General features: G+C 39.3%; 2 protein-coding genes across 2 annotated transcripts; one reads left to right on the forward strand and one right to left on the reverse strand.

Moving 5' to 3' along the window:
- Window positions 1-2,460: 2,460 nt before the first annotated feature.
- On the reverse strand, window positions 2,461-9,219 carry ATP23 (ATP23 metallopeptidase and ATP synthase assembly factor homolog). The gene is made up of 6 exons (XM_084267083.1): window positions 9,044-9,219; window positions 8,339-8,384; window positions 8,157-8,238; window positions 7,722-7,859; window positions 3,837-3,920; window positions 2,461-2,988 (listed from the first exon to the last, which is right to left on the reverse strand). The coding sequence occupies exons 1-6, from the start codon at window positions 9,216-9,218 to the stop codon at window positions 2,785-2,787; spliced, it is 729 nt and encodes a 242-aa protein (XP_084123209.1). The 5' UTR covers window position 9,219; the 3' UTR covers window positions 2,461-2,784.
- Window positions 9,220-9,455: 236 nt separating this feature from the next.
- Window positions 9,456-27,477, forward strand: RPAP3 (RNA polymerase II associated protein 3). The gene is made up of 17 exons (XM_084279320.1): window positions 9,456-9,555; window positions 11,620-11,778; window positions 12,340-12,480; window positions 12,961-13,083; window positions 14,269-14,396; window positions 14,943-15,064; window positions 15,419-15,489; window positions 16,473-16,604; window positions 17,613-17,740; window positions 19,374-19,495; window positions 19,915-19,985; window positions 20,136-20,252; window positions 22,172-22,383; window positions 23,504-23,699; window positions 24,344-24,441; window positions 25,771-25,871; window positions 26,980-27,477. Exons 2-17 carry the CDS (start codon window positions 11,626-11,628, stop codon window positions 27,069-27,071), a joined length of 2,007 nt encoding a protein of 668 aa, XP_084135446.1. The 5' UTR covers window positions 9,456-9,555; window positions 11,620-11,625; the 3' UTR covers window positions 27,072-27,477.
- Window positions 27,478-27,742: the final 265 nt, after the last annotated feature.

Here is a 27,742-nt window from a genome sequence, read left to right on the forward strand (position 1 = left end):
TACCACACTACACCTTCCATCCTTACAGTCTGTCTGGCATTTGAGATTTGTATGTGTCCTGACCTTCCCTTACCAGAACAGTTCAGTGCCCCAGTCCTGCTCACCACTCACAAGGGAGCTTGCTGCTCTAGGATGGCCAAACCTAGCAGTTACATATTGCCTGACAGAGCTTCATACACTGACAGCCCTGTTGTCACATATAGGGACACAGAGCAAGAGAAGGCAATGCTAATCATCATAACCTTGTACCATGACTTAGATTCCCTCTTCCAACATATTTATGGAGTCATCACTTTCACACATCCAGCTTTTCTTGCTGTCATTTCCAATCCCTGTTGAGAAAGAGAACGGAAGAAAGCACAACACACAGGGCCAAGAAAAGTAAGAGCAGAACCACAAAATCACAGCCCCATGACACAGACATTCACTTGGGAAAGTGAGAACCTAGGCTGCAGGACCTGTATGTCCAGGTCTCCCAGGACTGCTTTGACATCTGACAATAAGCAAAGAAGAAATAAAAATTCCTGTAGATATTCAGCTGTTGTTCTAAGTGATTACATGTGAGCTCTGGGTTCAAGCTGCAAGTTTGCATAGTGACCTTAGGTGCTGTCTAAGCCCATCCAGGTAGCAGTTTTTCTGACAGTTAAGGCAAGCAAAGAGAACAATTCATATCAGTATTTTCAAAATATTTAAGAAGAATTTATCTGACATGTTCCCAAGCTCATGTTGATTCTTTAACTACATCTGGGGTTTACACACAGTAAGACAAGACATTAGTGATGTACCCCTGGTATCATGGCCAATGCTGTTTAATCTCTTCATTTATGACCTCAAAGACAAGAGTAGTGCAACTTCTAGAAGTTTACAGACAAGGCAACACTGGGAGGAGTGGTTGATAGACCAGAAGTTTGTGCTGGCATTCAGAGGAACCTTGACATGGCAGAAAGGAATCCCAGGTTCAAAGGGGTATTCCAATTCCTGCACCTGGGAAGGAATAACCACAGGTAGCAGCACATGACACTGACTGATCACCTAGCTGGAAAAAAAACTTGGCAGTAAAGGTCCTGGCAGTGTTGGTGAACACCAACTTGCATGCAACAACACAGCCACACTGCAAACAAGGCCAACAGACTCCTGAGCTGCATGAGGAAGCGTTAAGCAGTTTGATGGAGGTGATTTTCCACTCTGCTCAGCACTGGTGAAACATCTGGAAGGCTGGGTCCTGTTCTGGGCTTCCCAGTACAAGAGAGGCATGGACACAGATCAAGTGCAGTACACAGCCACGAAGATGATAAATGGATCAGAACATCTGACCTACAAAGACAGACCGAGAGGTAGGACTCTTCAGCCTGGAGAAGAGAAAGTTCAGGGAGATCTTATCGCTGTACATAAATCCCCAGTGGGAAATGGGAGGAGTAGACTAAGCTACAGTCTTTTCAGGGGTGCCTACAGAAGGGATGAGAGGAAACAAGCACAAATAAAGGAAACTCCATCTACACCTAAGGAGGAAAAAACCCCAACAAACCCCAAACCTACAAACATTGGAACAGGTTATGCTGAGAGGGTATAGCTTCCATCCTTGGAGATACTCATGCTCAAAACCCAACTAGACATGCTCCTCACCAACACAGTTGAGTTGACCCTGCTCTGTGCAGTGTGGCCAAAATAATGTCTCCAGAAGTCCCTTCCAACCTCACTAATTCTGTTTCTGCAGTTGTGAACAACTGTACACAGGAAAACTGACACCAACACCACTACTCAGACTCAAATCCTATCAAGTAGAAAACCTGCCTAAAATGTTTTGCACTTTATATGAAACAGCAACGATCAGGGCACTGTTTTATAGTCTTTTGTGGAACTAAATTTCCCACTTGAGTATGGGTGCCTAGAAACCTTTCACTGGGGAGTCTTATCTCCATCACCTTGCTGAACCGTAGCTGTGGTTGAATCACACCTTGAATTTCAAGAAATTAAAGAAAACGTGGTTCTTTTGCATCAATGGCAATGACTATAATACCTTATGTTTGGAAACAATAGAGGAACAACAGTTTCTCTCAGATTTAGGAGGAAGCTAGAAGCTTCTTTCTTTCCGTTGATGAACTTACCTACCTAACAAGTTGATGTAGCTTCTGGTTGTTTTCTCATCCATTCTGAGCAAAGCACAACCTGTCAGACACTCTCACCAATGCTTACCCAGCTTGTGGATTTGATCTGACAAGCAGAATGGTCAGTCAAACTGCTAAAAGTCCAAAGGGTTTTATGCACCTGTAAATTAACATTACATGTGCTGGAATTCCACACTTTCAGGAGGTGCTCAGAAACAAGTGTGGGAGTTAAGTTTTGGATTTAGCCATAGTTATTAAATCTACTCCCAAATCTAGTTCAGGTGCCCATCTTTTAAAGTGGAGTGGTGACGATCATCAAGTTTGTGACTGTGTATCAAAGACAGAGAAATATATATTATATGAAAAGATTTATTCAGTAACAATAAAACTTTTAGAAACCAGTCCCTAGTCAGACTGAGCAGAATTAAATGTGCACATCATTACTAGACAAGTCATTTGGTGTATTAAAATATCTCACTGCAATAACAGGTGAGGAATTACACTTTTAGTCTTGTTCATTTACTTTGTTTACTTCCATGGAAGTTGGCTGGTGGAAGAAGTTTACCAAATCGATACATCTGATAGAACTGCCTGTTCCACCAGCTCTGTGTAGATAAACTGTAATTCCAGATGTTACAGAACAATGAGACAGTAACACAATTTTTCACATTTTTTTCTTTTACAAGTTAGCAGTATAGCGATCTCTGTTCTGGAAGTCTTTATAAGCACGCTTTGCATCTGTTTTACTGTGTGGGATTCTCCCAAAAGGCTCCAGGTCATTGAAGCAGGCATCAAAAACTTCATCCACAGCTTTTTCTGCCGTTTCTTTGCTAACTTTTCTAACAGCCAGAATGGAACGAATCGCTCGCTCTCGCACACAAGTCTAAAGTAGGAATCAGATAAAGAAAATTCCATCATTAGTATACATTTTTTTTCAGATCTTGTGAAGTATTAACTTGCTACTTCATAGGTAATAATCTTGTATTACAGAAGAGTCAAACAATGCCTGCAATTAGCACTGAAGTACATTTCCATTCCATCTTGTGCTAACTACATGTTTAGTTTTTCATGCGCAAAACACTGTCAGATAAGTGAAAGACATTCCTTAGAACAGGAATTAAAATACCATTTGGCATCTGTTGTAGGCATCAAATATTTGTACAACTTGACTTGGACAAAAAAGAAAACATATCAGAAAGAAACAGATGTAACTACCAGTCAGTACTTTTTCCTGCTGCAAGGCTATAAAACAAAGGAATGACTCCTCTACTGGCCTTAACTTCGCCTTATGGGAACTTTCACATACACTGTTTATCTACTAAAAGACAGAAAAGGACGTAAACATCCTCAGCTACAACTACTTGGGATTCAACCCAGGCTTCATTACTATTTAAAAAAAAAAAAAGACTTAACATACATCATTATTTAGAAATTTGTCATTCTCCTCCCTCCCTGCAAACCCTGATTTTTGTTCAGTTCTTATTAACAATCCACTGTCAGTGGTAACATTCTACGTTATGAATAAGTATTCAGGAATTTCATTCCAATAAAAATAACAAAGTGGGAAAGTATAATGAATCATTAAAGATTAAAGGTTAATTAAGAGAAAGCAGCAAGTCCACAGCACCTACTTCTTTCTCTGATATTTTCAGCTATGAAAGAGTAGAAGTCTGAAATTAAATAAAGACAGTTCACAACAAATCAGTAGACTTGAACATCTACAGTCTTTACCTGATGGTGTCCTTTTAATCCAAATTTAAATCTGGCTATTTCATTCATCAGTGTACAGTCTCCACTGAGATTAGCAGCTCGAATCTATTGAGGAAAAAAGGTACATGATCAGAGAAACACATGAAAAAAAACAATTAAAAAAAGCTGTAAAAATATTTTTTCTTCAATATCTTTCTAGTGACTGCTGGTAGAGAATTTTCCCAGGGCCATTTCCACTTAAGTATTTATTATTCTTAATAGACACACTCTCAGCCTCAATGAAGTGCTAAGTGTTACTATAGAACCTGTAAATTTCTCCAGGGACCAAGTCTCACATAATCCTGAAGCTTAAATGAATGAAGAGATCATCTGTATAAATAGATATGTGAACTCCTAAAAGAACATGGAAAGTAATATTGCCCTCAATCCACCTTAGAAGCTGATAGGAGAGTCAAGAGGTATTTTGGGTTAGCGTGGCAAGGTGTCAGCAGCAGAGCAGGGGGAAAGGGTGTGAAACTGCTGGGGTGGCTTTGGCGAGAGGCTGCTAGAAGCTTCCCCCAGGTCCAACAGATCAAAGGCCAGTCAGCTCCAAGAAAGACACACTGCTGGCCAAGGATTAGTCCATCAGTGATGCTGGCAGCACCTCTGTAATAACATTTAAGGAGGAAAGAAAAAAAATCAACATAGCAGCAGCCTTTTGCTGCCAGAGAAGGGAGTAAGAAGATGTGACAAACATTGCAGACACCAAGGTCAGTGAAGGAGGAGGGGGAAGAGGTGCTCCAGGCACCAGATCAGAGATTCTCCTGCAGCCCATGATGAAGTGGAGGCCATGCTGAAGCAGACTATCCCCCTGAAGGCCACTGAGGATGATGGGGAGTAAAGATTCCACTTGCAGCCTGTGGAGGACCCCACGCTGGGGCAGGGGGATGCACACAAAGAAGGCTGTGACCCCGTGGGAAGCCCACATTGGGGCAGGTCCTTGGCAGGACCCAATGGACCCATGGACAGAGGAGCCCATGCCATAGGAGGTTTGCTGGCAGGACTTGTGACCCTGTGCAGGATCCACACTGGAGCAGCCTGAAGGATCTGCACCCTGTGCAGAACTGCAGCTCATGGGAAGGGCTCACATTGGTGAAGTTGAGGGAGGACTGTCTCCCACGGTAGTGACCCCTCACTGGAGCATGGAAAGAGTGTGAGGAATCTTCCCCTTTGAGAAGGATAGTGCAGCAGAGACACTCCGTGATGAACTGACTACAACCCCCATTCCCCCATTCTCTCACTGTACTGCTGGGGGGAGGAAAGAGAGAAAGCAGCAATGAAGTTGAGCTCAAGAAGAAGGGAGGGGTGGAGGTATTTTAATATTTTGGTTTATTCCTCATTATCCATTGGGTAATAAATTATTTTTTTTCCCAAGTTGAGCCTGTTTTGTCCATGACCATAACTGGTGAGTAATCTTTCTCTGTCCTTATGTCAACCCACCACCAGGTTGTATTTTCTCTCCTCTGCCCAGCTGAGGAGGGAACGGCAGAGTGGCTTTGCGGGGGTGGTACTGGGCCTCTAGCCAGGGTCAACCCACCACAGGAAGAAAGGCAGCTACCTTTCAAAGACTACAGCTGCAATACTCCTAAGAGCACAAATCCATCTGCTTTAGGAAAAAACACATTTAAATGCATATGTATATTCTAGCTTGTTAATGTCTTGTCTTCTGCATTGCAATTTCTGCCAATTGTTCCACACCCTAACCCCTTAGGTAGGAAATATAACTAAATTTGTATTTCTTATAATTAAGTCCCAGAGCATGAATAAACACATGTAAAATATGACATATGAGAATTAGAAAGCTGACAATAAAAACTGTGCACACCATAAAAAAAAATAGTATTAAAAGACCTGAAACAAAAAAAAAGAAAAAAAAAAGAATTCCAACATGAGCAAGAACATGCAGTCTTAATTTTCTGCATGTTCTGTCATTTTATGCTCTGCAAATGCTTAGACAAAAAAAAAAAGAGGAGACAATTGTTAGTAATTCTGAATTAATGCATTGGACAGCAGGGAGTCTGCTGGGATGGCTCCTGTGAGATAAAACAAGGTGCTGTGCCCATGCTGGGCAGAGCCAATTTCATCTGGCTCTAAAACTAACTCTACAAAAAACACTACATGGCAGCTGTGAGAGGAACGAGAAAATTTCAAGAGAAACAGCCCCACAGACACAAAGGTGAGTGAAGGAGGGGGAAGAGGTGCTTCAAGCACCGGAACAGCACAGATTCCCCTGCAGCCCCTGCCACAGTGGAGCACTTACCCACCTGCAGCCCATGGAGGACCCCCCGCCAGAACAGATGGACATGCCCTGAAAGACACTGCAGAGAGCCCACCCAGGAGCAGATTTCCTGGCAGGAACTGCTGCCCGTGGAGGACTGACACTGGAGCAGTCTCTTACTACACTCTATGCTGTTGAAAGGACATAAAGCTGTGGCAGGTCTTGAAGAACAGCTGCCCATGGGAAAGCCCCAAGTTGGAGCAGTTAATGAAGGACTGTATCCCTCAGGAGGGACCTCACACTGGAGCAGGATAAGAGCATGAGGAGAAATGAGCAGCAAGGATGAAGCACTGTGAACTACCAAAGCTCCCATTCCCCCATACTGCTTGAGGGGGGAAGGAGATAGAAGAGGAAGGGGAAGGTGGGAGGAAGTATTTTCTGTTTTCTCACTATCCTTAACTGACAAAAAATTAGTCTTCCCCAAGTCACGTGTATTTTGCCCATGACAGTAACTGGTGAGTGACCTTTGTGTCCTTATCTCGATTCACAAGCTTTTCACTCTATTTTCCTCCCTATCCTACTGAGGAGGGGGAGATAGAGAACAGCTTGGCGAGTGCCTGGCAGCCAGCCAAAGTCAACTCCACCAGTTATACAGAATGACTTTATTGATACCATGTGAGTTTACTTCATTAAGTTTAATCTACAAAAAGATAAATACAATATGTCTGTGACTCTTTTCTACAACAAATATTTAATTAATGAATAAAAATTAATTTTTATGAAATCTGGTTAGTTCTGTAGCAAACTTATAACTTTGCTTCTCTCACATATTGTGCATAGATGAAAACTGTGCACATCTTAAGTCTGGAATCAAATATGGTCCCATTAAAAACAAACCACCAAAACAACAACAAAACCCCAAAGCCATTATAATTATATAAAAATGTTATAAGTTAAAGAGCCACCTAATTCGCAGAGACACAAGAACGTACTTTCATACTATTAACCAGAAGGGTAAGTTTCTCTGGGGTGAAATGATATGCACCACATCAGAAATCAACTAAAAACTTTTGCATACACATGAGTCCTGTACACAAGAGGAATCCTTATTAGCCTGTGCTCGGTTTAATTTCACCTTGTAACAAACTGATTTTTAAGGTCGTTCAAACAGCAAATTCCTATGTCCTCTAAAATGGATATGGAGTTATAACTAGAGTGTATCAGCAGCAACATCACAATTAGTTAGAAAAATATTTTTCCTATAACAAGTTTGTTTTTACCTGGGCAAAAATAAGGTTATCATACTACTGTGGTAACTACTGAACATACCAAGATTTGCAGGGGAGTAAGAAAGACCCCTATAAGCATTGGATTAATGGGTGAATGTGCTTTCATCTCTAAAAACTCTCACTTGTTAACAAGCACTTCATATTAGGGTTACACTCAGTCATCACGTTTTTCTTAATGTGATGCCAATTTATTAATATTTGTGAAAATCAAATATTTGTTTTCTGAAACTATTTAGGTTGACCTGACAAAAAAGGACAAAATATATTAATAGAATTAAACCAAATGAAGTCTGTGCAACACCATGCCTAATAACCAGCAGTAATTAATACAATGACAACATTAGAAGCATTTTAACTTACCTCTGAACATGCTAAGTGCTTGACATTGTTAAACCAATCAACATGTGCACGGCAGTGATCAAAAGCATGAATCAATTCATGTGTGACCACCCGGTTCATATGGGACTGCTGGCGAATGTTGTTCTGACACAGAACAATCTGTACAAGAAAAGATATAGGTAGTCTTATCACCAAGCTTAAACACCTCCTTTATTTCTCAGAGACCCAGCACACATCACCTACAGCAGTTAGACTCTTTAGTGCAGCGTTCTTCATCATGAACAGTCTCATCATTCTGCAACATACTAGTTTCACTACCATGGAACATCTTTCATTTATCTTTTTTTCCATGACTAAGATATCAGCGTTACCAAGTTTAACTCTAGTAACAAAACACTCAAAAAACCAAAAAAGGTAATTGTAGTCATTTGAAGAATGACAACATCCAGCATGTACCTGAGATGTGGCAGAATCAAAACCTCCACTGACAGAACCATCACATTCTTCACAAGAGAAGTGCCGGTCATTGAAGACAGTGCTGAAAGGCCCAAACAAACCAAGTTATAGAGAAGAACCTGAAAAAAGACCAGTTGTCCATATAACAACGATGTGACTACACAGAACAACAGCTTACATACCAACCAGATTGCTTCATAGCCTCAAGAAGAAGTTGAGCATATGGATCTAGAAAAACATTGCTGCAATCAATTTCTCTAGACAACAGTTTTGCAAGTCATCTATAACCAAAATATAAAGACAGTCAAGGGAAAAAAAAAAAAAAAAAAAAACAGGCAAAGCTCCACACATGCAAATCCTCACTTTGCAGTACTTGAGCCTAAAGCAACGCATCCAGCATCAGTCACAGCTCAGGCTATGTAGAGTGATACAGAAACACGATAAAACAACATCAGAAGTTACTCGACTCACGAATAGCTCTGTGCATGTCGAGGTTATTCGAGGCTTTGCAGTAGACGCAGAGCGGCCTACAGTGCCCACTGCTTTCAGGGACATTAACGCGGCGGGAAGAGCAGAACGGAGCCAGGTACAAACCCACCCTCCCAAGTTTTCAAGAGGTCAGGAAAAGCCTTCTGCTAGGAAAGAGAGAAGCAGACAGCCGCTCCCGAAGCTCTACTTTCCCCGCCTAAACCCACAGTGCGCCGCGTTCGGCAGCCAGCAGCCCCGCCCCACCGGCCCGGGCAGCCTCCAGCCGCCCCGGTGGAGAGCGGCCCCCGCCCCCAGACCCCACGGCCCAAGGTCAGGGCCGCAGGCCGCGGCAGGCCGCGCCTGGGGAGCGCAGGGACGTTCCCGCTTCCACCCTAGGCCGGGGCCGAGGGGGCGCTTACTTGTCTCCAGGGTCATCCTCAGCATCAGCTGGCACCTGTTGTGGTAGGTGAAAAGGCTGCGGACCAGGAAGCTCTGCTGCTTCTTTTTGCGCTCCGGAAAGAGGCGGTAGCCGAAGTCATCCTCCTCGGCCGGCGGCGGCGGCGGCTGCGGCGAGGCGTCCTCCCCTCGCTCCATGGCCGACCCCCACCCCTCCCGGCGCCTGCCGGCCGCCGTCCCCGGCAGCGGAGCAAAGAGCAAGAGGCGCCACGGCACCAATCGCCGGGCGAGTTCCCTGCCACGTGAGGGGAAGGGGGCGCGGCCAGGCGGCGCGGAGGGTTGCGGTCCGCGAGGCGCTGCGCGGCGGTCCGCGGGCGCATGCGCTGTCTGTTTCTGCCGCTCCTCGTCCAGTCAGTGTGGGGCCGCCGGAGTGGAAGGAGTGTCCCGCTGTGGGGCTGCGCTGCATTCTGGGAGGAGGCTCGGCCGCGCGGGGAGGGCGGCCGGCGGCTGCAGAAAGAGGCAGGACCCGCCGCAGGTGAGGCTGTGGCGGAGGGAGGGGAACAGGCTCGGCTCGCGGCGCACTTGGCCCGGTGCTGCCGGGCCGCGGCCCGCAGGCAGGCTGGCCGCGGGGGGCGTGGAGGCGAGGCGAGACGAGAGGGAGCCCACCCTGAGGGGCCTCGTCTGTACCTCCGGGGCGGTGGAGAGGCGGCCGTCGGAACTCCGGTGGGTTGGCTTTGCGCCGGGAGCTTCTTCGGCCAGAAGTCCGCACGGCCTGCGGCGCGGACCGGCGTGGGTTCCGCTCGCCGGCGAGCCCCGGGTGCGGCTGGCTGCTAGCCTCCGGCCAGGCCTCCGGGGCCAGGCGGCTATTGCCCCGGGGAGTCGCGTGGGCAAGGCAGCCCTCGGGCGTGGGGTGAAGCCGAGGCAGGCCCCGGGGTTGGGCGTCACATAGAGCTGGCCTAGAGCGGGTACGAGCTGTGCGGGAGAGGCGTCCGCTGTCGGTGCGTGCCGCAGGCTCGTTGCTAAGCCGTGTGCGGCGAGCAGCGGTGGGTAGCGGTACCGGGAGCAGGCTTGCCTTACGCGCTTGTGCGAGGCGCTGGAGAACGCCGGAAAAGGCACAGCCAGATCTCATGAGGCATTTCCCTCCCCCCCAGTAAGACAGTGTTATTTTAGTCAGGTGTAACAGGAAGGAAAATGCAGTAGATCTCGGTATAGTTCCTTGTATCTCTTGAAGCATTCTTGTTGTAGCTGGGTGTACTAAGCTGTGTGAAGTATTTGGTGTGTCCAGAAATGGGCATGGAATTAATTGGCTGAATATTGCACAGGCAGTTCAGCATGGGCCAACAGTTGTACGTAAGGGGAAAAACCCAACCACCCTAAATTGAAAATGTGATCAAAAAGATAAACGTTTTAGGCTTTACCTAAAGTTTCTTTCCCCTTTGTTTCAAATAGACCAACTACTTAGAAGATAAAAACTAGAGAGAAGCACAACTGTGTGCAGCAAGGCATCTATTTGGCAGCTTATACCTGAGGATGGAAAAACATTTCTCCTTTGTTAGCAGAAATTTACTAGTAATCACACAGTGTGGCTTTTTTCCCTTCTTTCATGGAAACAAATAAAAAAATCTAGTCCTATAGCATGCTATCTCTAAAAATAGACCTATTGTTTATCCCTGTGTGAGGATTGTAGTTGATTCTGGAGTTATTTTAGTCAACTGGTTATAGTTATCAAACACTCACATCTTACTTTCTCTGTTTGCATTTAGTTCGTGAATTGTTTAATCATGGGTGAAGCAAACATACTTCAAAAAAAAAATCCCTTTAGCTTTTTTGTGCTATGAAGTGTACAAATGTGGGCGTGTTTTTTACTGAATTGTAATCAGGTATTTTTTTAAGATTATTTATTACTTGTGACTTGATATTTCAGTGATTATAAAATGTTTTTAGCTCAAGAAACTAAAGACAATTTATTAAGACTATCAAGTATCAGTAATTACTGAGCAGTATTTTAGGGACCTAGAAAACCACAGATGTGTGCGAAGAGCACATTCAAAGAATATTCTGGACTTGTAATTCAGTAGGTTTCATAATAAACCATCTGATATGTTTACTCCTTGTGCTGGAAATGTGGACGTATTTAACATATACTTAATTGTAGGAGCCAAAGCACTTTTGGGAACTGGATTATCAGATGCCTTGTTCCTCTTCAGCTACAAGGCAGCACATATATCTTAACTGGGGCGCTTTTTAAGTTAAAGTCTGAATGTTAATGTGCTACACTTTTTGTCATTCCGTCTTTTGGGAAAAACTGCAGGAATTGCTTTAAACTAAGGTCACTGTGCTATCGCTTTCAGGATTTTCATGCACTCACAGGGGCCCTTACCTTACTCTTAGGAAAGCATGAATTACTGTTTGTTCTGATATGCTCTGTTGTATCCCATCATTTTTTTCAGAAGACATTTGTGTTTCTTCTTAGTCACTTGCTATGTAATGCTCCTGCTATGCTGTTGGGAAGCCTGTCCTGCATGTAAGTCAGCCTTGTTCAGTTTGAAGCATGTGTTTTCAGATTCTCTTGAAAAAGCTTTTTCCTTGAAATTGGCAGATTACAATGACTGCACCAAATAAAGCACTAGAGCTACAGCTGCAAATGAAGCAAAATGCTGAAGAGCTGCAGGATTTCATGAGAGAATTGGAGAGCTGGGAAAAAGATATTAAAGAAGTGGATTCTGAACTAAGAAAGCAGAGTGGTGTCCCAGAAGAGGTAAAAATCACGAGTCTTGTGTCAATATTAACTCTGCTATAACCACAATCACATTCTGAAAAATAATTACTTTCTGTGTCAGCATAATTACATGTGTTGACTTAAAACATCTGACTAGAAGTTATGAGCTTACCCAGCTGATTTGTTCTTCATCTGAAGATACACTAACAGAGCTGTGGGGCAGTAGCCTCTAGATGTGATGGGACCAGTACATTTTTAATGAGTCTCCTGCAGGTCTAGCAGAATATTTCTGTTTGCAAAATCAGTATTACTTATTTCAAGCATTTAATGTATTGATGATGTTCTCCAGTGATACTCTGCAGAGAATTGTCTTCTAAAACTTAACTTTGTGTCATACATATAATAATTGTTATTATTATGTTTTGGAAGATGTATACTTGCTGTCCTTAGTGGGTTTGCAGAGTCCTTGAGAAGAACTAGCAGGGTGGATTTCTAAAGTAAAACTAGGCAGTAGATTCAGATACTATATCTAGATATAGTTAGTTTAATCCTTAATACCAGTGACTTTCACACGTGTGTTAATGTATTATTTCAATTTAGAATTTGCCACCAATTCGAAACAAGGCTTTTAAGAAAAAGAAGAAAAGCAAAAGTAAAGTCCCTTCAAAGATAACCACTGAGGAAAACAAGAAAAACAAGATCAAGTCTTATGATTATGAAGCATGGGGAAAACTTGATGTGGTGAGTCAGAATATGTGCTTGTTAACTTAGTCTTGTCCCCAGTTGATTCTGTCTTAACATTTTCTTATAGTGCTGAGAGTTCAGTCCCCAGGCAAGTATCTTACTGTGCTGGGTACTGTATGAACATAGAAAGCAGCTTTCTCCCCAAAAGGTTGTGTGTTTAAAATTTGGAATATTGAGAAATACTCACATTTTCTATTGACTCTACTCTCATCCAGCAGACTGATTTTGACTTGAAGGAAATAAAGACGTTTACAGATAAGTCTATCCCAAGGTTATAGTAGAATATAAGACTAAATGCAGCTGGCAGTATTAGATGGTAAATCTCTTATTTTTGAAGTGTGGCATACCCCTCTGTAAAGACAACTTAAGCAGTAGAGATGTTTGAAAGCCCACTACTAATTGTGCTATAGTCATGTTTGATTTATTTTGTATCGTTCAAATGTTACGAAGACAACTTTTATTTTTGTCTGATTTCAGGATAAAATACTTGAAGAACTCGATAAAGAAGATAGTGCTCATGATTCTGCATCCCCAGAAACAGACTCTGAAGAAGATGGAATTCGTATAGATACAGAAAAAGCTCTTGCAGAGAAGGAAAAGGTTATAACATTATAAACGTTTGTTATTTGCAAAGTAGCAGCTTAGGTGTAGGAGCATTTGTAGTTTCTTTTAAAACACTGTCCACTCAGACTACAATTCTGGTGGAAGAAGTGGGTGATTGGAATTTTGTATTTCAGTTTTCCTGCCTGTTATCCCAGCATACAAAATGCTCACTGTGTTTCTGTTTCTTCTCATCACTGATTGCAGCAAAGCCTGTCAGACTTTGCTTTTGTTATACACTTACCATGATGAAAGTATTGGTGATGGTGAGGTTTTTTTGCTTTGCAAAGTTGGATTCCTTTAGGGAATTGTGATATGGCTCAAACTGGCTTATCTGAACACAAGGTCTGAGTGCCCCAAGAATTTAAGAGTAGTTGCCTTCTGCAAGGCGCTACCTGTAGGAATGATGGGCAAACTGATGTGTCTTCCCTGCCTTAGTAATGGCACGATGGTACCAGTTCAGTTTTGCCTTATTTTGCAAATAGAATATGGTAAGATGTATCCCATGCTTCATTGCCACGTGAGGTAGGTGGCCCAAGTTGTATGGCAGCTTCTGTGGTTCTGAGCAACTTCTTTGTTCACAGTAACTTAACACCATCTGTCAGTCCATAGTTTTCATCAGTAGAGTTTCTTAGGGTTTGGGTTTTTTTTGTTGTCTTCACAGGTGACATCTGCCTCCCTTTCTTTCCCTGCTGCTGTGGAAATTCCCCAGTGCATAATCTGCAGTCTGTGCTGAGAAATTGAAATGGTTTTGTCCATTGTCATCTTAGCTGCCACAAAGCTGTTGGGGACACACATGATAAAAGTGTGTCCCTCGGGAAGCAGAAATGAAAATGTTTACTTTTAAAAGCAAAGATGCTAAATGTAGTTACTAAAAACTCAAGAAAATATCAGTAGGCAATTTTCTGCTTGTTTCTGACCTGTTGTTGACATTAGCCAATTTCAAGATACTGAAAATCGGTATAGACTTACACTGTCTTACTGCATAAATCATGAGAAGTATTTAATGTGGGACCCTTAGAATACATTAGTTAAAAGCAGCGTTCCACAATAAAACTGTACTTTCTGAGAGATGTTAAACAAAAATGAACATTCTAAAAGACAAGCTTTGAAGTTTTTGACCAAAAATTAGTGTCTGTCAGTGTACAATGATTTGTTAATAAGGCTTTTTTTTTGTATTCACAGGGTAATAAATACTTCAAACAAGGAAACTTTGATGAAGCTATAGAATGCTACACAAGAGGGATGCATTCTGATCCATACAATCCAGTATTGCCCACAAACAGAGCATCAGCTTTTTATAGAATGAAAAAGTAAGACTTGTACTGTCAAATCCAGGTTTTTTAAATTGCTACCTTCAGATGTTTTTGTGAGGTTTTAAGTCTTGATTCTGTGATTTATCATGCTGTAATACAGTCTGAGACTGCTGTTGTAACCTCCATAGCTGTTTCAAAGTAAAATAGGAATTGCCAGGATAAGGAATCTAGTATGTCTCATCAGTTTTTTTTTTTATCTTTGCTTTCATGCTGGAAGTTTACTATCTTTTGAGTTGTAGTCTAAGACTAAAAAAAAAAGTAAGTTCAAGTTCACAGTCTGATTTGCTTTTCAGTTTGCTCAGTTTCTAAGGATTTAATTTGTTTTGCAGGAAGAAAGTGTTTGGGGGAGTTAATTATTTCTGTTGCGGTAGAAGTTGTTGATCTGTGTTTACCTTTCCTGTTTAATGTGTTCTGAATTGAGAGATTTTAAAATATTTGTTCTATGCCTGTTCTGAAGTATGTAAGATTTCCCCTTCAAAGAGAACCTGTAGAGGTTTTGTTACCTAGTTGTGTCCATACTTAACTAGTTAATGTTTTTGATAGGTATTCCGTTGCAGAATCTGACTGCAATTTAGCACTTGCTTTAGATAAAAATTATACGAAGGCTTACGCCAGAAGAGGGGCTGCTCGCCTTGCTTTGAAAAATCTTCAGGGTGCGAAGGAAGGTGGGTCTTTTTAAAATTCTTTCCCTAAAATATGTACAAACTGTCTGTCTGTCTGCTTCATTAAAGCTTGTGTGACTTGCTTATTTGGTGTAGTGACTTAATTTTAGTTTCCTGTAAACAAAGAAATGCAATACCATATTGCAGGATAAATAAAAAAAATGCAATACCATATTGTATGATCTTCTGACAAGGTAAAATCGAAGCAGCAAGTCTAAATGATTGCTCCAGATCTTAGTGCTAGAAAAATTCAGCTTTAAATGTCCTAGGTTTTTTAGGTAAGAATGCTCTTATTTTATACTCTGGTTCTTACCTTGTAAATCATACCTGAAACATTGTTTTCTGATCATCTTATAGATTATGAAAAAGTTTTAGAACTGGATGCGAACAACTTTGAAGCAAAAAATGAACTGAAGAAAATTGATCAGGTAATAAGATTAATAGGTCCTACCATGAACTAATAAAGCTGTTCTGCTTGTATCCGTACCAGTTCATAACTAGAGCTGAATTAATCCAAATCTCATATGCTTTTTCCGGCATTTGAGGCTCACTGAGGTCAAAATCTGTAATTGAGTTGTTTTTTCTCCATTAAGTAGCATGTATGCAAACAACAGTGTAATGGTGTGTTGGCAGTGTGCACCAAAATTGCATTTTTAAATAAAAATTCTTGCTTTGTATGTTTTTGTTATACCTCCTGCCTTGATGTTGGAGGTTTTTTTGGGTTTGTTTTGTGTTCAGTTTCTTGGGGGTGGGTTGGTTGGTTGGTTGTTGTTTTAGCCATGCTTAGTATTTTGTTACAAGATGGTGCTACCTGTAAAAGAACCAGTGTGGTTTTTTGTCTGTAAAGCTGCACTGCTACCCTACTTGTTGTCCCACTGATTGCTGGGTTCTGCCAAACCAGAAAGTAGGTTTAAGCCTAGCAGAGCATAATACTCTACTGAAAGTCTGATCCCATTTGTGACAGGGAGAGAATATTGACTATGATGCTCATGATTATGAGCTCACCTGACATTATTAGTATGTGATTAAATTTATACTTCTTCAATTGTAGTTTTGAAAGTGCTCAAAAAATTTTTCATATTGATGAAGAGAAAAAGTCTCCAGCAATTGAAGAAAGAAACGATTGGTGAATCAGAACATAGAGACAGATTCCACAGGTCCCTTTATGTGGTGCTTAAGATATTACATACTTTTTACTTACTGAGTAATACTTTTATAGTACCTCATAGAAGTACATTTTTCAAGAGCAGTTTATAGAATTACATGTTCAATTTGCAACTTGCAACACAGACAATTCTATTAAAATGCTTGGCAGATTTTTATATTTTAAAAGTTCAGATTTTATCTTAATTTATGTTCTGAAAATGCATAATTTGTTTCTCTTACTGAGAAAAAAATTGCATCTTTGCAGGCTCTGTCATCAAAAGAAAGTTCAGAACAGAAAGCCTGTGAAGGTACGGTCAAACCAGAGTTAACGGACGAAGAGAAGAAGCGCATTGAAGACCAGCAGCTCAAGCAGAAGGCAATTACAGAAAAAGATCTGGTAAGTCGCAGGTTCTGGTGGAACGGGAGAGAACTAGCAGAGAGAAATGTTGTGTTGTACATGCTTTATACAAATTAGTAAATTAAATCTGATAATGTCTTTACCTTCATAAATATGATGTCCTTGATGTAACTGTTTCCCATTTTGGGTTCCGTGGAGGCACAGGGAGTTATGTTTGGACTGTAGGGAGGAATATTTAGGCAAGGTAACTTTTACACACCAAATTATATATGATAAATTTCTAATATGTGGTAAGGTAAGTAAAGCTCTGTTTTACAAAGATCCCATTTCTGGAGTATTATATGCATCTTGACCACTGCTTGTCCAAGTAGAGTTGTGAACTATTGCTTGTGTTTTCAACCGTCTGATCAGATGGTGAAAAGTAGTTCTGAAAAGGACTTCAGGTAGTGCATTCTGCGGTGACAATAAAAATGTTTCTGGATACATGCTCTTGACTCAAAGTTAGCTTACTAAGTTCTCCTCCCCACTATTGCAATTAGAACATATTATCAATTAAAGCCTATTTTTCTTTGTGTTCTCTATTTGACTTATGATTTTCTATCAATATTCAGGTTTTGTATACTGGTTGTAAGAGGTAATAATGTAATTTTTGTGGAGCATTTATTGAAAAAATAAAAACCAACCCAAATTTTGTGCCCAAGTGATATTTGAAGATAACGTTTTCATGAGTATAGCAGGATAATGACAGACTTGTACAGCACAAGAATCAGTCTTGAAAAGGGTTTTGTAAAGGTTCAGCGTTGCTCAGCTTGGTTTTACATTCAGGAGGTACAGGGTAGCTTATACTGAACACGAAGAATAAAGAAAAATTGTGTAAGTTACATGTCTGCACTTCAACTATGCATGTAACCATTTTTATAAATCTCAATTTCTAGAAAAAAAATTGTTTGCCTACGAACTTAGATATGGAAAAATAAGCCGTAAGCACCTGTCTTGTGGGTGTTCTCTGTAATCCATCACCTTGATTTTGTACCCTGACTATTACAGGGTAATGGTTATTTCAAAGAGGGAAGGTATGAGGCTGCAATAGAATGTTACACCCGTGGTATAGCAGCAGATGGCACCAATGCGCTTCTGCCAGCTAACAGAGCCATGGCCTATCTGAAGATTGAAAAGTAAGTAGGATTCCATGTGTTGTAGTGCTTGTTTCTCTGCTGTGCACTAGACAGAAGAATGACCCAGTAGATATTTTCACTCAAGTTCACTCACTCCTAGTTCTTTCTGTAATTCAATATAGAATAAGTCACGTGGAAAGCAGTAAGGTAAATGACTCAATAAGTGTGGTATAACAATGCATTTCATAAGAAAAGTTCTGAGACAATAAAATAGTATCAGTATAAGATTGTAGTTTCTAAAGTTTGTTTTTCATTCTTTCATGTATGTAAAATTCTAGAAGTTCATCTTTCTCAAAGGATCTGCCCAAAGCTTTCTGTCTGTTTTTCAACTGTAAAACCCAATCAGCTACTAAATGTTGCACTGTAAAAAGAAGTGGATTATAATTTCTAACATCAAAGGGAACAGGCAGGAGCTTTTTCTGCAAATTGTCATGTTTTAAAATACTTTTCTTTAACTCCACTGGTGGAGATGTGTATGTTTAGTTAGCTCATATTGCTCAAATAATCAAATAAGAGGAGGAAATGCGTGCTTTCTAGCAAATGAGAGCAATTCCATTTGAGCATTTTTGAAGTCTGAATTTTTGACCCCCTGATGGTAGTTTAAACCTTTTAAAGTGGTTGCATGAGAAGCAAAGAGCTCAGCATTATTTTGGTTGCCCACTTTAACAAGGTGTGGCTGGATATCTGCAGAGGCAGTACATTGATGTCAGGTTGTGAGATGATAAATTATACAGGTAGTTTTGACGCAACGTTTGTAATTCAGTACTGAAGCTATAGAGGACATCATAATACAAATAACATTCTTAGAGAATTAGAAGAAGTGATACTTTAATTGAATGATGAAGCAAGAAAATCAATTCCGTGTGGTAAATCCCTGTATCATGGGTCTTTACATTTCAAAGAGGACTCAAACATAAAATGGAACAGAAGCTCGCTGATATTCTTATAAACCTCTAAAATTAATAAGAACTGAAAAAAAAAAAATCCCCAACAACCTAAACCCACACAACTGTTTCCATAAATTTGATAGACTGAAGGAGAAGAGGAATGAATGAAAAATACTTTAATATCCACATAGTGGAATCATGATGTAATATAACTGAATGTAATTGGAATGAGGATATTTAATCTTACAGCGAAGCAAATTACTTTAATGCATGGATATACTGACTTGTCATTCTGAAATAGTTACAGACCAATCAGAGAAATTTATTCACGTATATGCTTGTTTCTCCTTGTATTATTTTGTTTGTAATGGTATTTCAGTTTTTTCAGAAGCAGAAAGCTATGATGCTGACTTTCACTTTAAGGCTATTTGATATTTAAAGTAGACTCTGCTCTGACAGGCTTAAAGCATTTATTTTCACAGGGGAAGTGAATTTCTCTGATGCTGGAAAGAAAGTCACCAGTGTATCATGAGATACCAATAGATTTAGCTGAAATTTTAAGGTGCTGAAAAATCACATGTGTGATTTTGGCGTTTACTTTTATTTCACGTGTTAACTCAGTGTGTATTCATATAGGTAGTTCAGAGCTGTCTCTGTATTTTAGTTGTTTGGGGTAGCTCTGTCTCTTCAGTTGAAATTGCTTCATTTGAAACTGATGATTAATTTTCTACTCATCTTTTGCTGAGATATGAAGAGGCAGAAAATGACTGTACACAGGCTCTGCTCCTAGATGCTTCCTATTCTAAAGCCTTTGCCAGAAGAGGAGCTGCCAGAGTTGCTCTTGGAAAGCTAAAAGAAGCTATGCAAGGTACAAAATTGAATTAACTTAAGTATATTAGGTAAGAGATCAGTATAAGGATATAGTATTGTTTCTAAATTTTTTTTCTGATAGCAATTAAATCAATTGCTGACTAATTGATATCAGTGCAAAAGTTAAGAATGGTGGAATTTCCATTTAATATGTGTAAAACCTTCGTGTTGGTATCCACATGATCAGAAGGTAGTTTTGTGTGAGATTACATAAAAGTAATAAGAACTAGTTTGCAAAATTTGGGAAGAACTAGTTTAAAAAATGTGTTTAAAAACTAGGTCATGATAAAAGCATTACGATGATTTGCCTGCCATTAATTATTTTAGTGCTGTGAAAGGAAAGCAGAAGGTTTAAAAACGTGCTGGGAACACTTTGTAATTTGAAATGCCTACATCTTTAGTATGTTGTTTCCTCAGATTTTGAAGCTGTCTTGAAGTTGGAACCTGGAAATAAGCAAGCAATAAATGAGCTCACTAAAATAAGGAATGTAGGTATACTTGTGTTTTTCTTATTGCAAGCTGATACTAATAGAATGTTTGCGTTCTTCATTATGTATTTTTTAACATATGTTATAATTACTCCTCAAACTTTTGAACAATTTACCTACCCATTTGTTGTTTTTATTTTTTTTTTTCAGGAATTAGCTGAGAAAGAACAGGAGACTCATCAAGAATATCCTGCAGTATTGATAAAAGAAACGGAAATAAAGAATATAGTGAAAGTGATTGATAATCCATTACACATCAAATCAACAGTAAGTTGTTTTTGTGAGTTGCTTTCTGTAATGGTGGGAAAGGTAGAGCTTTAAGTTAAAATTCACTTCTTGTTTATGTAGGCTACCTCCTGGTAGATAAAGCTTGTCTGTGGAAAGCCCAAAATTTACAGTTTTTTTGATATTTTTCAAGGGTGTAAGGAGCATTTTCATGCATGTGTGACAGTACCCATGTTTAAGCATTCAGCTCAGAGTACCACACATAAGAAGCATGGTGCCTGCATATACCTTATTACATGAAAAGGGGAGGCAATCCCACAGCCCTGCTTTCATAGCTAACACTGCAGTCAAGAATGAAGGTGAGGCTGAGTCTGCATGACTGACTGCAGATTTAAGAAAGCTCTGGGTAAACTTCCCTTCTTTTAATCTGCTGTTTTGCAGTTTCTGTAGCAGCTGTAGTGGTAACAAGACATGTTGCCTACCCATGTCATATTTTTCTGTTGCCTCAGGCTACTGCAAGAGCCTTGAGCCTGTATTTTAACCACATAAACTGTAGAATAGCTGCATATTGGTTTTCAAGGAGCAGTAATGTTGGATAATGGATTATCAGTAGGTATCGTCAGAATAATGAGTTAAATATGACAATATGGTAATACAGAGAGTAGTATCAGCTTTCTTTATGTATTATGCTTGCTCTTTCATTTAGTATATTTAATGTGCATTCACCAGCAAGTTGTGTAAATACCAAGCATGGTCATAATTTGTATGGACTACAGTAGTTTTCTGCTCTTTGTTTCTAAAATGTTTGTTTGCCTCCATTAAATATATAAATCAGATGGATAGTTCTAGCAGAAAATATGTTGTTATTTTGATCTTTTTTTGGAAGGGAGGAAGTATTATATGCTATCAATAATCTGATACAATAATTTTGGTAACCTAAATTTGTAGTCAGGTAGAGGAAAGGAAATGCTATAGAGAACTTTGTTTTCAGTTTTGCTTCTGAATTAAGTGGAGAGAGTAGATTGATTGGTTTTTTTCCCCTTGTTATTCTGTTGTGGTAGAACAAGCATAGATTGAGCATATATATTTCTAGTACTGCCCAAGGATTGCAGAGAGAGCTGATACAGATAATCTGGTTTACAAGGGTAAAGCAATAAAACAATCATATAAGGATTCCTGAAGAATGTCATGAAGCCTCCTTCCCCCCCCCCTTTTTTTTTTTGTTTAGTTTAACCCCAGCAACTTAAGCACCACACAGCTGCTTGCGCACTCTCCCCTCACCTGGTGCTGGGATGGGGGAGGGAATTAGAAGGGTAGACATGAGAACTCATAGGTTGAGATAAGAACAGTTAAATGATTGAAATAAAAATAATAATAAATTGAAAAGGAAAATAACAAAAAGAGAGGGAAATAAAGCCCAAGAAAAACAGTTGATGCGTGCAAAACACAATAATTCACCACCTGCTAATCTGTACCCAGCCTGTCCTCAAGCAGTGGTGGCTGCTGCCCCCAGCCAAATCCCCTCAGGTTTATATACTGAGCATGATGTTTTATGGTATGGAATATCCCTTTGGCCTGTTTGAGTTGGCTGTCCTGGCTGAGTCCCCTCCTGGCCCCCTTGTGTACCTGCAGCTTTCTTGCTGGCAGGGCATGAGAAGCTGACACGTCCTTGACTTGGTCTGATTGCTGATTAGCAATAACTAAAACATCAGTGTGTTATTAATATTGCTCTCATACTGTATCCAAAACACAGCACTATACCAGCTGCTGGGAGGAAAATGAACTCTATCCCAGCTGAAATCAGGATAGTCATTTGTCTTTATTGAAAGTAACGTCCATGTGCACCACCACAGAGGAAACTGGTTATTGTGAGATTATCTAAACACAGCTGTTTGTCTGGGGCCTGTATATACACTGATACTGAGGCTAGACACATGACACAAGGCCTGTGTTCTGTTTAGAAGCCTTTGCGAAGAATAGCCATTGAAGAAATTGATGATGACACACCAAACAGTGATTTGCTCAGCACTACTTCTGTAATCAATGACTGGAGGAAATCAATGATTGTTGACACAACAGAGCATATAGATCAGGATGATCAGTTGACTGCAATGGACATTCCAAAAGCAAAGCACTTGAAAATAGAAGAAATCAGTGATACATCACCATTCCTGTGAGTATAAAAAAACCTTATCCTCCTTTTCAAAGGTAAATTTAGTTGAAATGTGATCTTTATTTTCAGATTTCTACATTTGAATTAAAATATTAAAGGAAACTGCAGTTTTTGCACATCTGCCTCTTCGATTATGCAGTGGTTGAGACAGCTAGGAACCACTGTACTGTCAGATGGAAAAATAGTCTTGTTCTTACATTTCAAATATAAAGAAATTAATGTTTTCCTGTATACCACACTCTCTTCCTTGTGCATTTCATCTTCCTTAGCTGTGATTTTTTTTTTACGTGGCGTTCTAGAGTAGGTTCCAAGCCAAGTTTAGTCTTTGCACACCAGTTGTGTGAGAGAACAGATGAGTGTCACCACTCTTTCCTCTATTGAGCAGGCAGACAACAACTTCAGGCTTGCTCAAAGTTCCCAAATTCCTCTGTGTTAGCTAGGCAAACTCAAGTCTTGCTAGCCACGATTACGCTGAAGTATAGAAGCCACCGTCTTAAATTTGTCCCTGCTAAGCGTTGGAATTTGAATTTTGCTTAGGAAGAGAGCTCTGTCTGCATCAGCATCATCTCATTCTGCTAATAGTAAATGCTTTTCACAGAATTGTGATTGAAGAAGTTCTAAGAGAAACGATGTCCTGCTCCCATCTTTCCCAGCTCAGTCAGATGAGCCTTCTGTGAATTCAAGAAAAAAAGTAGATTTCTTAGCTATTTTGTAACTTAATGGACTTAACTGAGAAATTGTAGGACAAAAAAATAGCTCCACCATAATCAGTGTTTATTCATTTGACATGGTTATTGTTTTCCTTTTTGAAATTGTGGAAATAGTCTTTTTGCAGCTGTGCATGGTAGAAAACTGGACCAGAAAATGGTATTTCCAGAAACAAAGTACAGAAAGGCTGGGTATAAGTTCTCTTCAGATGGTTGAAGAAAAGGTGAATCAAGTATAAAGCTTCTGTAATTTGAAACGGTGTTTTTACATACCTGCTTGAATTACAATATATAATTAAACTTTTTTTTAATAGTATCTTAATTTTTTTAAAGAATTAGAAGATTGTCAATGAGGTCATAATATAGGATTTCCTTAAATGTTTTCTTGATTATGTTTCAAAATCTCTCTGCAGGCTTCCTGCTAGAGCGAAAGGAACTTCATCAACATCACATCCATCTTCCCCTGTGAACAAACAGAGAGAAAAAGAAATTAAAAGGTCGTTTAGCTCTGTTTCTCCAGTGCCTTCCATTCCTGCAAATTCTTTCCAGCTTGAGTCTGACTTCAGGAAGTTGAAAGACTGCCCAGAAAATATGTACTTGTACATGAAGGTATGAAACATGGTATTGATCAACAGTGTTTGGATGGTTCCTTCTACTGACACGGAAGAAACTGCACAAACTTAGGTGTAAAGGGTTACTCTGTTTAGAGTATCTTAACCATGTACAATAGTCCATTTCTTTAATTGCCATCACATAATACTAAGTAGTTTGATCCACATTTAAATATTTCTCAGCTTCTGCCCGACTTTGCACTTGCCTCACTTTGAGTGCAGTCTCCACATAATCTGTCTCTTCTTTCAAGCATAGGTCCTAATTCCATAAATACTTAAATATGTTAATAACTGTGATGAATTCTAATTTTCCAAATTAATGCTTGTAGGATAATTAGGCATAATGACATTCTTACCTCTTCAAACCGAAGAAGTACTTGAAACACATCAGTCTAATGTCTACTTCTGCTCATATGTGTTTTGCAAAAAACTAGTTAGGATCCTTTTAAAAAAGGTTAGAGGTCATCATAAAAAAAAAAAAATCCACAAATTCATGTTCAGCATCAAAGAGTGAAAGTAATTTTTGCTTTTTTTTTTTTCACACACTTTGCCCAGGCCATCCTATAAACTTATTTCTAATTTTTGCGATTCAACTGTACTTTTTTTGCCTAAAATTAATACTTTAAAATTTTTTTTCCAAAGCAAATAGAACCTTCGCTTTATCCAAAACTGTTCCAGAAGTCCTTAGATCCAGACTTGTTTAACCAGATACTGAAAATTCTACATGATTTCTACATTGAGTAAGTTTCACTCCTCTTTTCTTTTGATAACTCCCTTTTTGGTTTTGTTTTGTAAGACGCACCCTTGCAAATAATTACAAAATTATTTCCAGCATGCACCATTACATGAGCATGACATAGTAATTGGGATGATTAGATTGTTCCTTCTTAAGAAAGTAAACATATCTTGAAAAATCAGATAGAAAAGAGGTAAAGAAATACATAACTTTAACTGTATGTTGTTGAATTCAGTTCTACTAAATAACATTGGGAACTGAATATTAGCCTGTATGAAATAATCTTTGTTCATACCGCTGTGTAAATTACTACGTGCAATTGCACAATATTAGCTTTCAATATTAACTTCTAAAGCTGAAAAATAGAGGGTTATATTTTTGTTCAATGCTTATTCTGGTGCATTCTGACTTTTTAATTACCTGCTAACGTTTTACAGTAGCCTATAGTAAATGTGTAATGGATATGGAAGTCCTGATAAGACAAGACCCGATAATTCTCTTCGAAGTTTCTACCCTGCAACCATTTGAATCTTAATGCTAATTTTGCCTGTCAGAGGAAGCAGGGTTCTGCTTCGCTGAATTACTCTGACTGAGAACACACACTCAGAATGTTTTTAGGGGGTTGTTTGATGGAGAAAAGCAAATGTAAATGAATGTTAGCCTTTCCCTTGGTTTCTTTTAAAATTAAATATCCATCATGTGAGTGAAACAGGACACCTTAAGAGATACAGTCCTGCATTTGATGGTATATAGTATAAAGGCTAGGAATTTGAAATTGTTTTCAGTAAGACACTTTCTCTGGAGGAACAAAGGACAAGTTATGAAAGAAAAATACTATTTGTTGTTAGTATTTAACTAAGGCAGTGCCTATTTACTGTTGACAAATGTGAAATAAACACACTCTAGAAGTTACCTGTATGGATAAAAATTATGGCAGCTGTAATGTGGTGACTTCTGCTGAGGTTCCTATGACCACAGGTGCTGCTCTCCCTTATGGGGGAATATCTATTATAGCAGCTTATGGCAAGGTGCAAGCGTTAGATCATATAATAGCTATTCCGACCGTGAACAGCAGTTTGTTTGCATCAGATCAGGTTCTTACGTGTTTTTGTTCTTGCTCTGTATCAGAAGGATGCTTGAATAAAGATTTCTGGATGGTGACTTTTTGCTTCGTGTGCAAAAGGAAAGATGAGAAAGTCAGGAAATGTGAGAGACACAGAAAAGGGAGTTCTAGTGGTCCTTTAATTTCTTATTCCTGAAGTTAATACTGCTTGCAGCTACTGAATCTTTTTAATCAACAGTAGTTATTTTTATGTCTAATAATCTTCTTCAGGAAAGAGGAGCCATCACTCATCCTTGAAATTCTCCAGAGGCTATCTGAATTAAAAAGATTTGATATGGCAGTAATGTTTATGTCAGGCTCAGAGAAAAAAAGTAAGTAACTCAGTAGCATCTTTTTAAACTTCAGTGGTGGGTGATACTATAGAATCTAGAAATACATATGTAGAATTTAGTGCTATTCTTGTTGCTTATTCTATGTAATAAGCAGTTAAGGTTAGTTGCCTAACTTCTAAACCAATAAAAATGCTAATATGAATGTCATGCATTTCTTCTTAGTTTTTTGATTCCTTATTTATTGTTGAGACTTGAGAACTACAGCTAAATCATTTTGGTTTTATCAGGAATACCACTGTACTGATACAGTAAGCTTCACTAGCATTTCTGTTTCTAGCAGGTAACGTTACAAACTTATGAATTTGTATGAAATCTTATATCTGGCATGCAAGGTGTTCAAATTTCAGAGTTTCCACAATTTATGACCATTTCTTGTCAACCCTGACTTTACTGTTGGCAAAGAGAATGCAAACGTTTATAAACCACTCAGACTGTTTGTCCTGTTCTTGAGGCATCAGTTAGATGAGTTTCCAATTCAGGTTGACGTGGTTTGAGTTAATGGTTTATGTAAGTGTGTTTTGTCTCAAACATTTTCTTTATTTAGTACACCAGACAAGACTAGGTAACAGTGAGACACAAGCAAAACACTTCTCTGGAACCAAATAATGTCAAGTTTACTATCTACAGCTGAGTTTCACTAATAAAAAATTATACTTTCAAAATGTTACGTGAATGTCCTTAAAATAAAATTCCTTGTTTGACTTGCTGAAATGCAAGCAATTCCACTTATGAATTACATTCACGCCTTTAACCTGATGTTAGCTTTATCTACCATCTGGCATTAACTTTTATCTTCTGTATTTAATAGCATAGTGCCAAGATAGTAAACAAAATAAAAGCTGTCTGTTTATGTTGTCAGAATTACATACCTGTTTATAGAAGTGTTGTTAGGCAGCTCATGGGCATCAAAAGGAAATGAGTTTCCCTTTGCTACCTTTTTTTTTCCCCATCCTCTCAGTAGTTTCGAAAATTTACTCATCTGCTAAATCATCCAGCCCTTACTCTCACTGAGGAAAGAATGAGATTAATTTACCTTAAGAGTCTGAATCACAAAAATAACAGTTTGTGTTGGGATTTTCTTTTGCAGTAACACAGGCATTATTCAATCATGTGAACCACATGGGATTGAAAGACACTTCTGTTGCAGAATTGGAGAAGAAATACGGCATTTTCTCTTAGTGAGATTACCTACATGTATATTTCTGTTCCTGTACTTCTTTCATGTGGAAATCAGCTGAAGAAGCCAATAGAGACTGGAATTTTGCTGCTTTTGTATAAGTAATGAAACTCTTAAATTTGGTTTAGCCAAATGGCAAGTGTCTGAAGAGATAATTACCTACTTCTGCAGGTACATTTTGCTCTCCAGCACCTGAAACAAACCTGATCCACATTATCTTCAGTGAAATCTGTTTTCCTAAAAACAAATTTGGCAGAGTGGCATTCAGGATTGGGATGTAGATAGAGATCTTTAATAAAAGGAAAAAAAATATTTATAAGTGTGTCTTTGGTAAGACTCAAATGGTGTATACTAAAAATGTGCATGTTTTTTATTTTAGAAAATAAACTAAATGTTGTATTGAAGATACTTACCTGTTAAGGTTTGGGTTTTTTTTAATTAAGGTTCCTAAATAACTCTTCTTGAGTGATACACCACATAAGAATGTGTAATTTGCAAAGAGACTGAAGAGATGATGGCCAAAAAATTCCAGCATTCTTTTACTTGAGTTTACCCAAAAGCTAACATTTAGCATTAACAGCTGACATATTCCTGAGAACTTCAACTGTAATTACAGAATTAAACTAAAAGTTTAGGAAAAACTGCTTTTCTCTCTTTGGAGAGTGCTTTTTGA

Source organism: Gallinula chloropus, assembly GCF_964237585.1.
Source record: "Gallinula chloropus genome assembly, chromosome: 1".
NCBI classification, from domain to species: domain Eukaryota; kingdom Metazoa; phylum Chordata; class Aves; order Gruiformes; family Rallidae; genus Gallinula; species Gallinula chloropus.

Bases quoted from the DNA above. Each gene is read 5' to 3' on its own strand.
- RPAP3 (XM_084279320.1), top strand. From the start codon at position 11,626: ATGACTGCACCAAATAAAGCACTAGAGCTACAGCTGCAAATGAAGCAA. The intron at 12,481-12,960 runs GTGAGTCAGAAT...GTCTGATTTCAG, and splicing joins CATGGGGAAAACTTGATGTG to GATAAAATACTTGAAGAACT. The intron at 15,065-15,418 runs GTGGGTCTTTTT...ATCATCTTATAG, and splicing joins TCTTCAGGGTGCGAAGGAAG to ATTATGAAAAAGTTTTAGAA.
- ATP23 (XM_084267083.1), bottom strand. From the start codon at position 9,218: ATGGAGCGAGGGGAGGACGCCTCGCCGCAGCCGCCGCCGCCGCCGGCC. The intron at 3,921-7,721 runs GTAAGTTAAAAT...TTTCCTCAATAG, and splicing joins AGCACTTAGCATGTTCAGAG to ATTCGAGCTGCTAATCTCAG. The intron at 2,989-3,836 runs GTAAAGACTGTA...TTCCTACTTTAG, and splicing joins GATTAAAAGGACACCATCAG to ACTTGTGTGCGAGAGCGAGC.